At 41.5% G+C, this 17191-nt stretch overlaps 1 protein-coding gene across 6 annotated transcripts in view; it reads right to left on the bottom strand.

The window, feature by feature from the left end:
- The window catches only part of LOC137374375 (ribosomal protein S6 kinase alpha-3), a 139440-nt gene extending 129858 nt beyond the window's left edge, over nt 1-9582 (bottom strand). For 2 of the 6 annotated variants that reach the window (XM_068040373.1, XM_068040375.1), the window contains exons 1-2: nt 9177-9581; nt 7161-7301 (exon numbers count right to left, since the gene is read on the bottom strand). In XM_068040373.1, coding sequence (XP_067896474.1) covers nt 7161-7301; nt 9177-9236 — 201 coding nt within the window. In that variant the 5' untranslated portion in view covers nt 9237-9581. Of the gene's footprint in view, nt 1-7160; nt 7302-9176 lie in introns of all 6 variants that reach the window. The other 4 variants (XM_068040378.1, XM_068040379.1, XM_068040377.1 and 1 more) reach the window with 3 other exon arrangements.
- Nucleotides 9583-17191: the final 7609 nt, after the last annotated feature.

Genomic DNA, 17191 nt, shown 5'->3' with positions numbered 1-17191 from the left:
ATCAAGAAGCACTTGTTCCACACATAGGGTAGTGGAAACTAGAGCAATTTGCCTCCTCAAAAGGCTATGGATACTGGGTCACTTGAAATTTTCAAGATGGAGATTGATTTTTGTTGGGTAAGGGCATCAAGGATTATGGAATGAAGGTGGGTAAATGGACTTTGGGTTCAGATCAGCCATGATCGAATAAAGGAAAAACAGGCTCGAGGGGCTGAATGGCCTACTCCTGTTCCTATGTTTCTAAACCCAAGTGCCAGAGAAAAAGCCTTTCATCAAAGGATCCTGCAGCTGACCAACATTCCCACTGGCCAGTTCTCAGCCATTGGTCTTCGGCCCCAGTGAAATATGTTGCAGTGAAAAGAAAGAAATCTGTATGAATGTAGGCTGCACAAAACAAACAGGCAGGGCTGACCATTTGTCAGAAGGATTTTCATAACCAGCAGGACTATTTTATTAGGCTTGTAAAAGATCCTCAGTCAGCTTCTTCCCCATGGAGTGGTAAGGCAAGAAACTTCATTCCTGTCCCCCTCTCATTGAGCTGCCAAACTAAATTGTGCTGCAGAAAGACCTAGTGGAAGCCAAGCACTTCTCCAGAATGTACTAATTTCAAGAAACTATCTTCAACAGATCTGTGCTCAACCAGTCACTGCCAGCAGCTGTCGAAATCAGCTCTGCTAAAGGATCAAGTTGCACACCATTTGCACTCAGCTGAAAGAAACCAAGAGGAAGTAAGTAGAAGGGTGGAGAACTTTATTGAAAAATTACTGGACTTAACATTACACTATTGGACAGAACTTTGTATACACAGACAACACAGGTGAATGACTAAAGCATCAGACAAGTTATGGGCAAACCCTCATATACCACAATAAAAATACCTCTCTATCTGGACCTTAAACGGCAATCCCTGGATATTAAATAGAGTATCCCGCAACAGCATGAAAGGATGAAGGAATTTCATCCATCCAAAGACTCAGGATTAAACCCATCTACCTGGCCCACCATCAGATGTTCGGTGCATGGGAGGAGGGGAGGAAGTCCAGTTGTCAACTCAATGATGTTGATGCTGCCCCGAAATGTCATTTCCACATTTGGGGCCAGGTACTTCAGCAGTAAAGGTGCAAGACAGCCACACTCCCCAACGAACAGGGGATGAATCAGGGCAGTACCAAAAAAAAAAAAAGGACAACACACTTCAATTGTAGTCACAGTCCTGCGTGACTGTAATTAACATTATTTCGATGTGGTGGGAGGAGCAGAGGGATGGGCTGAAGTAAAAAATACTTTTTTTTTTTAATGCTCCTTAAGGGCCCTTTTTCCCCCCTTTGGTACATCCCACTGCCCTGAAAAATCTTAAACAAAGCTATGCATAACATTCTTTGTAACTACAACTGTACTACATTAGTGTTCAAACGTTCTGCAGGATCTCACCTGGAAAACCACACTATTCTCTTGCAATACCTTTCTTTTGTCATCTAGCTCAAATGGACAGCCCTCGTTTGATTCCACATCTGATCGTAGCTAGAGCACCTACAGCAATGGCTTCTCTCCCAGTCCCCACACCATTACCTCCCAAGTTCTCCAAGCCACATTTCTTGGCTTCCTACTCTCCATTTAAATGCTGCCCCTTGGTAACATCAGCCACAGACATGGGGTCAGCTTCCACATGCATGCCAATAACACCCGGCTCTACTGCTCCAAAACCTGACATGAACCCTTCACTGCCTCCGTCTGATCAGACTTCTTGCCCAGTATGCAGTTTGGATAGGCCACAATTTCTTCTGTTAAACATTGGGGACGAAAGCCTTTGTCTTTCACAACAATCATTTCCCTGGCCATCAACTCCATTCCCCTCCCTACCCACTGACTGGGATCAAACTGTTCACAACCTTGCCATCCTATTAGGCACTAAACTGAGATTTAACAGCACCCCGCCCCACCAAACCATCACAAAGACCACATTACTATCACTTGCCTCTGCCTATGGACTGCTGACATCCTCACCCATTCCTTTGGCATCTCCACTGTCAACTATTCCAATGCTCTCCTGCCCAGCCTTCCATCTTCAATAAACTTCAGCAGATCCAAAACTCTGCTGCATGATCTCTAGGCATCATCAAATCCTGTTCACCCATCACTCCTGTCCTCATTGACTTACACTGATCCCCAATCCCAGGCCGACAAATTCAAAGTTCTCAGCCTCGTGGTTAAATCGCATCATGGGTTCACCCTTCCCTCTGTGCAACCTCCTCCAGCCCTATAACCACACCTCCCAGACTCTCCGCTCTTTAGGGCATTTCTCTATATTAAAGGCACCACATAAATGCAATTGGTTTCTCTGTAGCATGTGCATTTTCAGTTGCCTTGTACTGTTCTTAACATGTCACGGACCAATGCCTGTGATCCCACTGTGTGGCTGGTCTTCACCTTCCCCATGGACCTCTCTTCCACCATAGACCTTATTATTCCCTACTGGTCCCAGACACAAGCCAATCCTTTTAAGCCTTTGAGACAAAAGACCATACTATCCCACGTCACTGACTCACTTCGTTCTTCACCTTGCCTCTCACCTTACTCCACAGACAAACATGCATTCACACACAGAGAAATACAAACAGGGAGAAAAATAAGTGCATGAGGGATAAAGTGAAAATGAGAAATTGGGAAAGTGAAGCAAAAGCTTACAAAAAGGATAGTTTGAGAAAAGTCAGATACTGATGAGCGGAAGCATGAGAAACAGAGGGAATCAGGAGTGGAACACAGAAAAAAAAAATGGAAGCAAAAGAAACAAATGTGGGTGACAAGCAGTCAAGATAGCAAGAGAACTTTTTTTCTATGGTGTTGCTCACATATAATCAGTTAGCCAGTAACAGAGAATTGGCTCTTTCTCTCCATTTGTTGATTTTGGATGCTGATGTCACTAGATACTAGTCTAAGCAAGTCAGTGAGGCTGACAATGCTCGAAAGCAGAATTAAGAACAATTAGCCAATGGGAATGTCAAACACTGACAAGGAACATTAATTTCACTCTATTAGTGTTAAGCACAGTCACTTCTCCAAGTCAGTGCCCTGGGTGTCACTGGTACTTGTTATTTAAAAAAAAATCAACAGAAAGGGCATTGGTTACTATTTCTTCCCTTTCTTTCCCCAACTGAAAAAGGTACCTAACATCAAGACTCAACATGGGTAATTTGAACTAAGCCCAGTATCAGGCAAAGAAAAGGCACTGGAAGAGAGAGAAGAATGAAACCACAGCCAAGGACAGCTAATACCTCCCAAGGTAAACTAGGCTATGCCACCAAGGAGGTCTGTTCAAGTGTACAAGAGACACAATTAAGCTCTTCTGTATCTTATAATATGCTTCATATTTGTATTCCTAATGGAACAGGAGCATTGGGAATGTTAAGCATTGAGAATTAATTTTTATTTCAAAAACCAGTCGACCTCCCATGGCTTTCCTCAAAGTCTGGGGATACAGATCCATCTATGTGAAAAGTCCAATAGCCAGGTGAAGAAGGATAGAATACTGGAACCTGGTTTTTATTCACTTACAAGCTTTTCTTTACAAAGACACACATTGTATGCTCCAATATGAGAGGAGGCCCCAATAAATACCCATCGTCTGAATTCAATCAACACCACCATGTTGGGTTCACCAAGTTTGTCAGCAATCAAGATGTCAATGATGGCTCAGTGGTAGCATTCTCGTCTGAGACTAAGGTCTGAAGCCCCATTCCAGAGACTGGGGCAAAAAAATCTAGGCCGACACTCCAGTGCAGAAAATGTCAGCTTTCAGAAAAGACAAACTGAAGCCCTGTCTTCTCTTTCATGGGGACTTAAAAGATCTCATGGCACAATTTCGAAGAGCAGCAGGGGTACTCTCCAATATTTATCCCTCAACCAACACCAATAAAACAGATTGGCTGATCATTATCATATTGCTGGTTGTAGGAGCTTGCATGTTTCCTACACTGCAATACTGACTACATTTCAAAAGTACTTAATTGGTTGAAAGATGGTATACAAATGAAAGTCTTCCTTTCTGCCTCCCTAGCAGAGACACAAATGAACAAGGTGTTATGAACAAAAAAAATCAGTTATGACAAACACTCCAAAAGAAATAGCTGGTCTTCCACTGAGAATAAACAGATAGCATTTTATTGAACAATCTGCCAGCAGATCTGTTAAGATTTTAGCTACAAGGTTAGGGTGGAGAAGCTGAGGTTATTCTCCTCGGAGCAAAGGATGTTGAGGAGAGATTTGATAAGAGGTGTAGAAGATTATGACAGGTTTAGACATGGTAGATAAAGAAAAACTGTTCTCATTAGCTGATGGTACAATGACTGGGGACAGATTTAAGACTTGTGCAAAAGATACAGGGAGGATGTCAGGGAGAGCTTTTTTAAAAAAAAACGCAGCTGGTGGTAATAGCCTGGAACTCGCTGATTCAGAGGGTGTTGGATGCGGGCCGATCAATGATTTCAAAAGGAAATTGGATGGGTACTTGAGGGAAATAAACTTACAGGGCTACAGGAATAGAGTGGGGGAATGGGACAGACTGGATTCCTCTTGAGAGTCAGCATGGGCTCGATGGGCCAAACAGCCTCCTTCTGTGCCTAATGACTATGACTGACCAACATGTGTGTTTTCTCTCTTCCTTCTGATCGATTCCAAATAGCCCTCCTGACTTTCTTTCCCCTTTCCCCCCTCATGCTTTTGGTTTAGCCAACCAATCACGTGCCAATTAAGGTTGAGCACAAAGTTAATGGTGTCCTGCACTATAACACTTGTTCCTTCACCTAGTTTGCTCAATAACATACTGCAAGGTTATTTTGTGCACAGAAACATATTGTTTAATTTTTTTTGAATAATGGAGACACCATAGTTCCCACAATAAGACCATGTGATTTCATGGTTTATTTTACTGAATGATACAATAACTACCAACTTCAAAATAAATGCAATTTTAAAACCAGTAGAATTTATTTGCAAGAGGACAAGACTGAGTAGGTCGCTGAGCAGTAAGAGGATAAAATCAAAAGGTTTTGACAATGAAAGTTACTACTGAATAACCATTAAGATAGGGCAAGTTGTCTCACTACTCGTGACAAATTAATCCTCCGCTACATGGATCTGTTTCAATTTTGTATCAAGAACACATCCGATGCATCTCTAGGGTGCAAGGCACACTAATGGATTAAAAACCTCAAATCATTTTTTTTTTTCTATATTCACTAAAGGTGAAACCAATCAGACCCCAGAAGAAAAAAACCATCTGACAGTCATGACAACTTCCCACTCACCCCAATCTTTTTTTCCTTCAAATATTAAGGGCTCCCAACATATAAAACATTACTTCCTAATAGCTCCTCCTTTATTTTGCCTTGCACTTCCTTGCCTTTTTCATGTTATAGGTCTTAGTTCTTATGTTGTACACCCCAAACATCAATTCTTAGCTCTTTTTCAGGGCTCTGCATGTGTCTGACCAATTGAACTCTTTGCATGCCACCACAGTGCTGCTTATAGGCAACATCGTGGCCCTTATCGGCATGTTCCATTTCCGCTTTCTTTTTGAACACTTATAGTGTGGCTCCACACACTAGTTAGAAAAAGTGGGGAGTGAGGGCAAAACAGCAAGGCACTGTCAAAGTTAGGCTGACATCCTGAGACCAGGGAATCTGATAAAAACAGCTAATAAAGAAAAAAGAGAAAAAACATTAAATGCAAGGCCATAAAGGGTAGGAAAAGACGACAAGATAGAAACAAGGAAGGAGAACATAGGAATTGTTAGATGAGAAAAAATCTTGTCCATCTAATTTGCTTTCTACCGTCCTGGTAGTCACACGATACAATGGAGTAGTTGATGAATCATAACAATGAATCATTTAATTAGGGTACAACAAACACAGGCATGGTGCAAGGAAACTGCCAGTGTTGGAGAGCTTTGTGAACCATAGGCCCAAAGTTACCTGTTCCTCCCAAGCATGCGACAGTTATTGCATGTCATCCCTCAAATTATTGAAATGGGGGCAGTAAAGGGATAGGGTAAAAGAAGATGAGAGGAAGATTCTTCAGGCAGCAAGAAAAGGATTGCAAACATATTTAAGAACAAACTGCAACAGGCAAAGTGACCTGCAATGTGTGAATATGACACTGGAGTTCTAGCTCCAGATCCTGCAGTGCATCATGATCTGTCTATGCACATGTAGCAGGTAGAAGGGGGAAAAAAACTATTGTAGTTATTCCCCTACACCAGCCCAGCTGTGCACCGTGAACAGGGACAGGACGCGAGGACCTCAATCACTGCTGCAAGCCAGGTCCTGGCACTTCCCAAGTCACAACAAAACATCTCAGAACAACCCATAGTCCAAGCTCCCTACCAATGTCAAGCAGGTCAGCATGGGCATTGTGCCCTGAAGATACGATCACCCTGGGGTGTTGACAATAAGCAACTAAGATGATTTACATCTTCTCCATGATTAGTCCACAAAATGCCATCCATATAGTAAAAGCATCGCAGTCCTGAAACTTCCTGTGAGCAACACCATAGGGAGTACTACAGGTTTTTTAAATTTAAAATAGGACCCACACATTATTCTCTTGGTTAATTATAAGCTTACTTTTCAAGCTGTTTATTGAATTATTCGCCTGTTCTGTGAAGTGCAATTCCATAAAGATGTTACCAAATGCAAATAGCGTTCATCCAGACAGAAAATGATTACTGTCAAATTTAGTCAAACTGTCAGTGAAGTTAACCCAGTTTGTAAATTAGTCCCTTCGCTTCAAAGTATTCACAACTGGCTTTAGTCATAAAAGCATATTCCACTCTAATCCTAATGAGCAATAAAAGTAGAAATTCAAACTATTTCTCAAGTCAGTATTCTAGTCAAATCCTCAAAAGCCTACAACGGTATCTACAATATGAACAGTGGCACTGGAGCATATAAACTGCACATGCTCCAGATGTATCTGGGTAATGATTTTATAATTTCCCTCCCATAAATATTTACATTTTCATCCATCCCAAACACAAACCCATCTTTCAAATGCTAACCATTTCCAGCACTGTTTAGACTTTTCATTGTGTATCAATAAATCATCCATTCATTTTTTTTTTAATGAAAATTTTATGGAGAAAAGCTCCAAAGTTTTAAGTATACCTCATACTGTGGAGAACTGTAATGTTGTGTAGCAATACTAGCCTGACATCGAGTGGTGAAGTCACGTAGTGTGGTGCCCCTGCTTAGGCCCTCAGTTGGTTTCTGGCTGTGGAGAAGCTTATATAGGGGAAACGATGTTGACTGTGAGGCAAGAAAATACATAGAAGAAAAACTTCATCTCTTGAAAAAGCTAGTGAACATTTTCAGGTAAAGTGTATACAGTAAGCTAGATTCTCCAAGATCTTAGAATATTAAAAAAGGGAGTTAACACATTTTCATACCTGCAGATTTTATGGCAGTTCTAGTTTCTATTGACACACATATTGTACTGTATATTAACAAAACAAAAATCAGAACCACCAAAGGTGTTAAGAGAAATAATTATGCCAGCGCCAAAACAATGCAACAGCCTTGTGATTTTGGGGAAAAGCTATAATACTAAATTTAATCATGCACTAAGTTATGCTTTCATTCATATCAATCCTTTCCACAACTTTTAAAAATGCCAAATTACAAGTGGCTTGCCACTCATGTTTTGGTTAAATAAAGCATTGAGTTTAAGGCAACAAGTCATATTTACAGTTGTGCTTTCATTAAAAATCTAAAGCATCATTTCTCTAGTTCATATCAAGGTTTCTAAATCACTACCTTGTAACTCACTAGCAGTCATTATCCCACAGCTGATCCTTTAACCCAAAGATACCATACAAGTTCTCATTTGACAACTGTTTTATTTTAAGCATATTTTCTACTCTTTAATTGGTACATAAAATGACACCAACTCCTTGACTTTGGAATTTAAAATCAGACTTGGTACCATTATTTTATTTCTAAACATCAAGTTCCCCAACCAAGTACAGTTTCTAAATGCTGCAGCTCAATGATAGGTAAAGATCATGCCTTAAGTTCCTACACAGAGTATTCCCAACCTCAGACATGTCTTGTCAGGAGGCCAGACTGCAAGTTGCACAACCCATTCCAAAGTAACTTCTAATGTGGTTGGACATTTGTACACCTCTTTGGCTAATGAGGGGTGCCAGCCATATCAATCCAATACGCAAAAGGAAGGTTTAAAAAGCTGTAAAAGTAAACTTTAGATCTGACTAACAATTAACAAAAAAACTAAAAAGATCCAGCTTTTGATCAAACAGGGTCTGAAAATTTAGATCTTGCAGCCAGTGGCATATTGCAAAGATTATGCTTATGGTGCAAAACTATTTTTTTTTAAAGGTAACTTGTCAAATTTAAGTTTTTTTTAATGTGACTGACACTTTCTCTAACAAACCGCTGAAGAAAAATAAATTAAAAAATCAGATGTTAAGTTTAGACTTAATCGTTTCAGCGGCAACTCAATTTTATTAAGCAAGGTAAAGGCATGATCACCAGAAACCACACTATGCCAAAGATTTCACTTTAAACTTTGCAGAACTGGGGACAAAACACACACGCAGAAAATGAGATAACGTATTTCAAGAGCTGAAATCTTAAAACAAATCAGATTAAAATGCCAACGCGAAAACGTAAATCTCGGAGTTTGACAGACTCAAGGTAATATCACGCACTTATCAGCAGGACAGAGCTTGACCCGACATGCTGCCTAATCCCTGCCCTGGGATAGTCCAGTTACCAGTGCAGCCAAGTTATAACCAGCCAGAAAGATTTTTTAAAAACCCTCTCTCACTGTCCCATGCCCCACATAGACACTAACTATAAGGATAATAAAAGCAAAATACTGCAGATGTTAGAAATCTGAAATAAAAAAAAGTGCTGGAAACACTCAGCAAGTCTGGCAGCATCCCCGGACAGAGAAGCAAAGTTAGCGTTTCAGGTCTGTGACCTTTCACCAAAAGCTTGATCCAAACTGTCCATCACCCCATCCCTATAATCAAGCACCGAGATCTTCTCACAAGAACACGGAAAATAAAAAATGGGCGGAATGATAACATAAAAGGGGAGGGGAGGGGGGGGGGGTTGTCAAAGAAGGACTAAGTCGGGCTCTGAGTGACTCCGCTTTACCTCTTTATCGTTCTCCACAGCCATTTTCTGCCAGGGGTCCACCAGCTGAGCGAGCGGCATCTTCGCAGCCGGACCCCAGCGCGCGCCCGTCAGCCTCGCCGCCGGGACCGACCGCACGAGCGAGCAGGGAGCAGGCACCGGGAGGCTCGAGCTCAGCCCGACTCACCCACCGGAACTAGCTCAGTGCGAAGGGCAAGCGCCGAGCCTCAGTCTGAGGGAAACGAGCCGTGTTGCCCGCCGCCTGGCCTGGCTGCCGCGTCCCCTGCCTTTCCTCTCCCGGGCGCCGCCTCTCCACCCGTCGGCCCCTCTTAACGCTGTATTTCCTTTCTTTCGCTTCCGCTCTCAATATGGCGAAGCCTCCCAATACTACCTGTGCGCCAGAGCGAGGCTCCGCGCGTCACCCTGACGACAGCCACCGAGGGGCGGGGCCAGAAAGCAGAATCTGGGCGTGGCCACCGCTGTCTGCCAATCATTGCGGCTGTCAGGTGAATCGGACTCCACCTGGAAAGAATGTGGTTCTGCAGCCGACCAGGGTTTTCGCCATGGTGAAAGGGGCTATTATTGCTCGAGGAAAATTCTCAACTTGCCAAGATACCTGCAAATTGATCTTTCTGACTTATATTTAGCAGTGACCTTCACGCCAAAAGTAAATTTTTTTAGTCATTTTTATATGTGTATCTGTGTATGTATATCAATGTTTTACATATAAAATGTATACAGACATATATATAAGTATATACTTACATAAAGAAAAGATTTATGTAGCACCTTTCACAATCTCAGGAAGTCCCAAAGTGGTTAATAGCCAATTAAGTACTTTTGCAGTTACTGATTATGTTGATGAAGGGATAAATGCTGGCCAGGACACGGGATAACTCCCCTGCTCTTCTTCAAATAGTACCATGGGATCTCTGATTTGGACTGAAACGTAGGCGGCATGATTGGGAAATTTACAGATGACATAAACATTGGCCGTGTAGTTGTTAGTGAAGAGGATAGCTGTAGACTCCAGAATGATATCAATGGTTTGGTTGAGTAGGTGAAAAAGTGGCAAATGGAATTCAATCTGGAGGTGTGAGGTAATGCATTTGGGGGGGACAAACAAAGCAAGTGAATACACAATAAAGGGGAGGATATTGAGAGCGGTAGAGGAAGTGAGAGACCTTGGAGTGCATGTCCACAGGTCCCTGAAGGTGGCAGGACAGGTAGATAGAGTGGTGAAGAAGGCATATGGAATGCTTTCCTTTATTGGTCGAGGTATAGAATACAAAAGCAGGGATGTAATGCTGGAACTGTATAAATGCCGGTTAGGCCACAGCTGGATTATTGTGTACAGTTCTGGTCACCACATTACAGAAAGGACATAATTGCTCTGGAGAGAGTACAGAGGAGATTTACAAGAAAGTTGCAGCTTTGTGGAAAGACTGGATAGGCTAGGGTTGATTTCCTTAGAACAGAGGAGGCTAAGGAATGACTTAATTGAGGCGTACAAAATAATGAGGGACCTAGATAGAGTAGACAGGAAGGATCTGTTTCCCCTAGCGGAGAGGTAAATTACCAGGGGGCACAGATTTAAGGTGATTGGTAGAAGGATCAGAGGGGACATGAGGAAAAACCTTTTCACCCAGAGGGTGGTAGGTGTCTGGAATTCACTGCCTGATCGGCGGTGGAGGTAGTAACCCTTAACCCATTTAAAAGGTACCTGGACATGCACCTGAAGTGCTGTAACCTGCAACACTACAGACCAGGTGTTGGAAGGTGGGATTAGATACGGCAGCAACTTTTTTCAGCTGATACAGACACAATGGGCTGAATGACCTCTTTCAGTGGTATAACCTTTCTATGGTTCATTGGTTGTGAGAGAACAGACGGCGCCTCGGTTTAGTGTCTCATCCGAAAGACAGTATCTGTGACAGTGCAGGCACTTGCTCTGTGCTGCACTGCAATGTCAACCTACAATTTTGTGCTCAGGTCTCTGAACTGGAACTCGAACCCACATATGCAATATGTATGTGTATATATGCTGACTGACACACATTTATGTATGTCAGTCTATAAATGTATATACAAATATGCATACATACAGACAAGACAAAAAAAAAATTCTTTAGCACCTTTCATGACCTCAGGATGTCCCAAAGCACTTTGCAGTCAATTAAGTAATTTTGAACTATTGTCACTGTTGTAACATAGAGTCATAGAATTATACAGCACAGAAACAGGCCCTTCAGCCCACCATGTCCACGCCGGCCATCAAGGCTATCAATTCTAAACCCATTTTCCAGCACTTGGCCTGTAGCCTTGTATGCTATGGCATTTCAAGTGCTCATCTAAATACTTCTTAAATGTTGTGAGGGTTCCTGCCTCTACCACCCCTTCAGGCAATGTGTTCCAGATGCCAACAACCCTCTGGGTGAAAGGTTTTTTCCTCAAATTCGTTCTAAACCTCCTGCCCCTTACCTTAAATCTATGCCCTCTGGTTATTGACACCTCTGCTAAGGGAAAAAGTTTCTTCCTATCTACCCTATTTATGCTCCTCATAATTTTGTATACCTCAATCTGGTCCCCCCTCAGCCTTCTCTGCTCTGAAGAAAACAACCCTAGCCTATCCAGTCTCTCTTCATAGCTGAAATGTTCCAGCCCAGGCAACATCCTGGTGAATCTCCTCTGCACCCTCTCCAATGCAATCACATCCTTCCTATGGTGTGGCGACCAGAACTGTACACAGTACTCCAGCTGTGGCCCAACTGGTGTTTTATACTGCTTCATCGTAACCTCCCTGCTCTTATATTCTATGCCTCGGCTAATAAAGGCAAGTATCCCATATGCCTTCCTGACTACCTTATCTACCTGTGCCACTGCCTTCAGTGATCTATGGACAAGTACACCAAGGTCCCTCTGACTCTCTGTACATCTCTAGGGTCCTACCATCCATTGTATATTCCCTTGCCTTGTTAGTCCTCCCAAAATGCATCACCTCACACTTCTCAGGATTAATTTCCATTTGCCACTGCTCCGCCCATCTTACCAGCCTATCTATATCATCCTGTAACCCAAGGCTATCCTCCTCACGATTTACAACACCAGCATTTCTCATGTCATCTGCGAACTTACTGATCATACCTCTTATATTCATGTTTAAATCATTAATGTACACTACAAACAGCAAGGGTCCCAGCACCGATCCCTGTGGTGCACCACTGGTCACAGGCTTCCAATCACAAAAACAACTGTCGACCATCACCCTCTACCTCCTGCCACTAAGCCAATTTTGGATCCAATTTGCCAAATTGTCCTGGATCCCTTGGGCTCTTAACTTCTTGACCAAACTCCCATGCAGGACCTTATCAGAAGCCTCACTGAAGTCCATGTAGATTACATCAACTGCTTTACCCTCATCTACACATCTGGTCACCTCCTCAAAAAATTCAGTCAGGTTTGTTAGACATGATCTCCCCCTGACAAAGCCATGCTGACTATCCTTGATTAATCCCTGCCTCTCCAAGTGGAGATTAATCCTATCCCTTAGAATTTTTTCCAACAGTTTCCCTACCACCGATGTTAGACTCACTGGCCTGTAATTACCTGGTTTATCCCTACTACCCTTCCTGAAAAATGGTATCGCATTTGCTGTCCTTGAGTCCCCTGGCACTTCTCTTGTGGCCAGAAAGCATAGCAGCCTGGGAAACATCTCATTTGGGCCTGGGGATTTATCCACTTTTAAGCCCACTAAAACCACGAACAGCTCCTCCCTTTCAATGCTAATTTGTTCAAGTATATCACAAACCTCCTCCCTGATCTCTACACCTACATCGTCCTTCTCCATAGTGAACACAGAGGAAAAGTAACCATTTAAAACCTCACCTACGTCCCCCGGCTCCAAACATAGATTGCCACTTTGGTCCTTAATGGGCCCTACTCTTTCCCCGGTTATCCTCTTGCCCTTAATATACTTATAAAACACCTTGGGATTTTCCTTTATCTTGCCTGCCTGTGTTTTTTCATGCCCCCTCTTTGCTCTCCTAATTACTTTTTTTAAGTACCCCCTAGACTTTCTTTACTCCTCTAGGGCCTCTGCTATTTTCAGCCCTCTGAATCTGTCACAAACCTTCCTTTTTTCCTTATCCAATCCTCTATATCCCTTGACCAGATGGACTACAGTGGTTCAAGGAGGCGGCTCACCACCACCTTCAAGGGCAATTAGGGATGGGCAACAAATGCTGGCCCTGCCAGTGAAGGTCACGTCCCATGAAACAATGCAAGTAAAAATAGAACATGGATACGGAATTGAAGGACGCAGCGTTCTAGTCAAAGGAAATCAAAAAGTCAGGTGATTCAAAACAAATAAGGCAAGGAGCAGGTAAAAGAAAACAGAAATGCATCCACTTCCTTTAGGCCAAAATTGAATATGTAAGGGGCCTGGTAAGGTGAAACTTGAGGGCAGGATGATTAGAAATGGAAATGGAGATAATGAAGATTTGAGGAGATACCACAAATACTGCAGAAAAATGGACTAAAGAAAAAAGGATACCATGGGTATGGTCCTGGTCACGAATCCTTAAAATTGTATATTGATAATGGACCATCAGCACAAATTTCAACAATGCACTGGTGAAACAATGTCAATTTGCCCAAGGACTTAAAAACAGATTTAAATCAATTTATTATGTATACCGCCAATAGTACACAGGGAAGTCAAGTATTATGTAGCATGCTGACCTAAGCAACCATGCTGCATTTTAAACAACTTTTCATTTGAAATTAAATTAGTTGATGTGCTAAATCAGCCTGCACATGCTCTTTAGAATATACTACTACAAAAAAGGGGGCGAGAGGAAAATACCTGGGGGTGCAGGCAGGGAACAAGCTTCCTTGGAACAAAACAGAAAGCAAAATACTAAAAATCTGGAACAAAAACAGAAACACTTACTATGTCAGGCATCTGTGGAGAGAATAGACAAGTTAATTATTCAGGTGTGTACCCTTTATTGGACCCATTAGATATTACCAATGAAAAAGTACTTAAAAAGCAAGAGAACACACCACACAGAAAAAGAAATTGAATATAGAAAACACAGTTTGCACACAGTAAGGTACCACATACAGTAATGAGATATTGACCGGATAATCCATTTTAATGATATTGGCTGAGGGATAAATATTCACTAGGATACCTGGGAGAACCCCTGGCACTTATCAAAAATTGTGCCATGGGATCTTATACATTCCCCTGAAAGGGCAGATAGGGCCTCAGTTTAGCGTCTCATCTGAAAGACATCATCTCTGACAATGCAGGATTCACTCGTGAACTGTAGTGCCCCTGTGCAGATTTTGTGCTGAAGTCGCTAGAATAGAATTTGAATCCATAACCTCCTGACTCAGAGACTATCACCAAGTACTGTCTGAAACATCCCCCATATATAATATAGATGCTTTTATTTGTAGATGACAGACAACTTGGAAATGTAGTAAACAGTGAGGAAGATAGTAATAGACTTAAAGAGAACATAGTCTGATGAAATAGGCAGATGCATGGCAGATGAAATTCAACACAGAAAAGTGTGAAGTGATACATTTTGGTAGGAAGAATGAGGATAAACCATAAATGATGCAATTTTAAGGGAGGTGCAAGAACACAGAGACCTGAGGGTGTTCTTGCACAAATCTTTGAAGATAGCAGGACAGATTAACAAGGCAGTTAATAAAGCATATGTAATCATGGACTTATAATTAGAGAAATAGAGTACAAAAGCCAGAAAGTTATACTAAACATAGCTAAAACACTAGTTTAATCCCAGCTGGAGTAATGTGTTCAATTCTGAACACCATACTTCAGGAAAGATGAGAAGGTACAGAAGAGATTTACTAGAATGGTTCCAGGGATGAAGGATGACAGTTACATGGATAAATTGCAGAAGCTGGGATTGTTCTCCTTAAAGCAGAAAAGGCTGAGGAAATTTGATCAAGCTGTTTAAAATCATGAACAGTTTAGCTGGAGTAAATAAGAGGAAAATGTTTCTGACTGCTGTAGGGTCAATTAGGAGAGGGCACAAATTTAAGGTGACTGGCAAAAGAATCAGAGGTGAAATGAGAAAAACACTTTTAATACAACAAACAGGATTTGAAATGCACTGCATGATAGGGTGGTAAATACAAATTCAATAGTAGGCTTCAAAATGGAATTGGATAAATATTTGAAGGAGAAAAGATTTCAGGGATATGGGGAAAGAGCAGGGAGTGGGACTAACTTGGTTGCTCTTTGAAAGTGCTGGCATAGAATTGATGGGCCGACTGGCCGATTTCTATGCTGAAATATTTTATGATTCCGTGATATGGGGAACTGACATACACACACCCAAATATGCAGTACACCCAAAACTACATATGCAGTTCCAGATGGTGACTCACCACACCTTCTCAGAAGCAACGAGCGCTGGGCAATAAATGTTGACCTTGCTAGTGACACCCATATCCTACGAAATATTTTTTTAAAATATGTTTTAACTCTGTATTTACAATAGATGGAATTAAGATACAGATCTGGCATGCTCTAATTGAATGACAGATCAGGCTTGAGTGGCTCAGTGACTTACTCCTGTTCCTATGTATTGAGAACAAATCTCTCTGTAGCATCCATCAGGATGTGATGTCGCTGTCCCTGAGTCACAGTCTCCTGCCATGTATTGTCACATTTGAATAATGGCCACTTGGGTAATGTATCATATGGCAGAACCACACTCAACGCTTTTAGAAGAGGAGAGGTAAACTTTGTGTTCCTGATTTTCAGCATCCAGACATGCCCAAGTAATCATTTGACTACCAAGAATGTAGCAGCTTAAGCACATGCTGAGAGCCTCCCCTTGCAAAGCCCACACAAGATTTATAAAAAAGATTTGAAAAAATTAAATTTTGAACTATTAAGCAGAACGAGTCAATTGATCTCAATGCAATCATGTTAAAGCTGGTACAGGCACTTTTAAAAATCAAACATATTAAGAGGAAAGAAAAAAACTTGCATTTATATATCACCTTATCACTGCTCTCAGGGATGATCCAAAGCACTTTTACAACGAACTGCAACTTTTAAAATGCAGTCACTGTTGATATGCAACAACTAATTTGTGCATAGCAAAATCCCACAAACAGCAAATGAATAAATGACCAAGTCATATATTTCTGGTGGTGATGTCAGTTGAAGGATAAATGTTGTTTAGGACAACAGGAAAACGCCCCTACTCATCTTCAGTTAGTACAATGGGATCTTTTACATCCACTGACCAGGGTTTCCAGGTGGGCGATATGCGAACGGTTTGCCACTCATTTGGTCCCTTTACTCATAATAGCCACCCCAAGCTAAGCATTGTTTAAACAGGACAATATGTCAGCAAGTATTTAATTTGGGTCTTTACCTCAATGAATGCTTTTACACATCTTCCATTGATTTTTCATCACCCTGATAAACAGATGGATTACCACAGGTTGTCAGCAATTTAATTATCATATCAATGATGCATTTAACTCAAATACCCTTCGTAATGAATCAACGCTCTTTTGTAACAATTTTATACTGCAATAATAGTGCAACATTGGTAGAAAATGTATGGATAATTCTACAATTTGAAGTCATTATTCTTTAGCAAAGGAAACTTGCTGTCCGTACAGGGTCTGACCTATTAGTTACTCCAATCTCGTGCCAATATGGCAGACTCTTAACTGCCCTCACCACCTTCAGCGATGAGCAATAAATTCCAGCTTTGTCAGCAGCTAACATCCTGAGAACTAATAATAATTGATTTTGCTAATATAGTACCATTATGCTGGTAATACAGTTTTTATATCAGCAAACACATTTGAGACCTTACAATGTATTAAATTTTGAGGACTGCTGACGTCTGATTCAGAAAGATGAGCTGTCAGATAAAGTGTTTCCTGGCACATTGCAGAGAGGAACAGGATGTTATTCTGTCTGTATAAAAAAAACAGTGCCAATTTTCTTTTTCATTCCTTTTATGATA

Source organism: Heterodontus francisci, chromosome 10 (genome assembly GCF_036365525.1).
Source record: "Heterodontus francisci isolate sHetFra1 chromosome 10, sHetFra1.hap1, whole genome shotgun sequence".
Classification (NCBI taxonomy): domain Eukaryota; kingdom Metazoa; phylum Chordata; class Chondrichthyes; order Heterodontiformes; family Heterodontidae; genus Heterodontus; species Heterodontus francisci.
The sequence above is the reverse complement of the archived record's forward strand: the minus strand, read 5'-3'. Positions and strand labels throughout refer to the sequence as shown.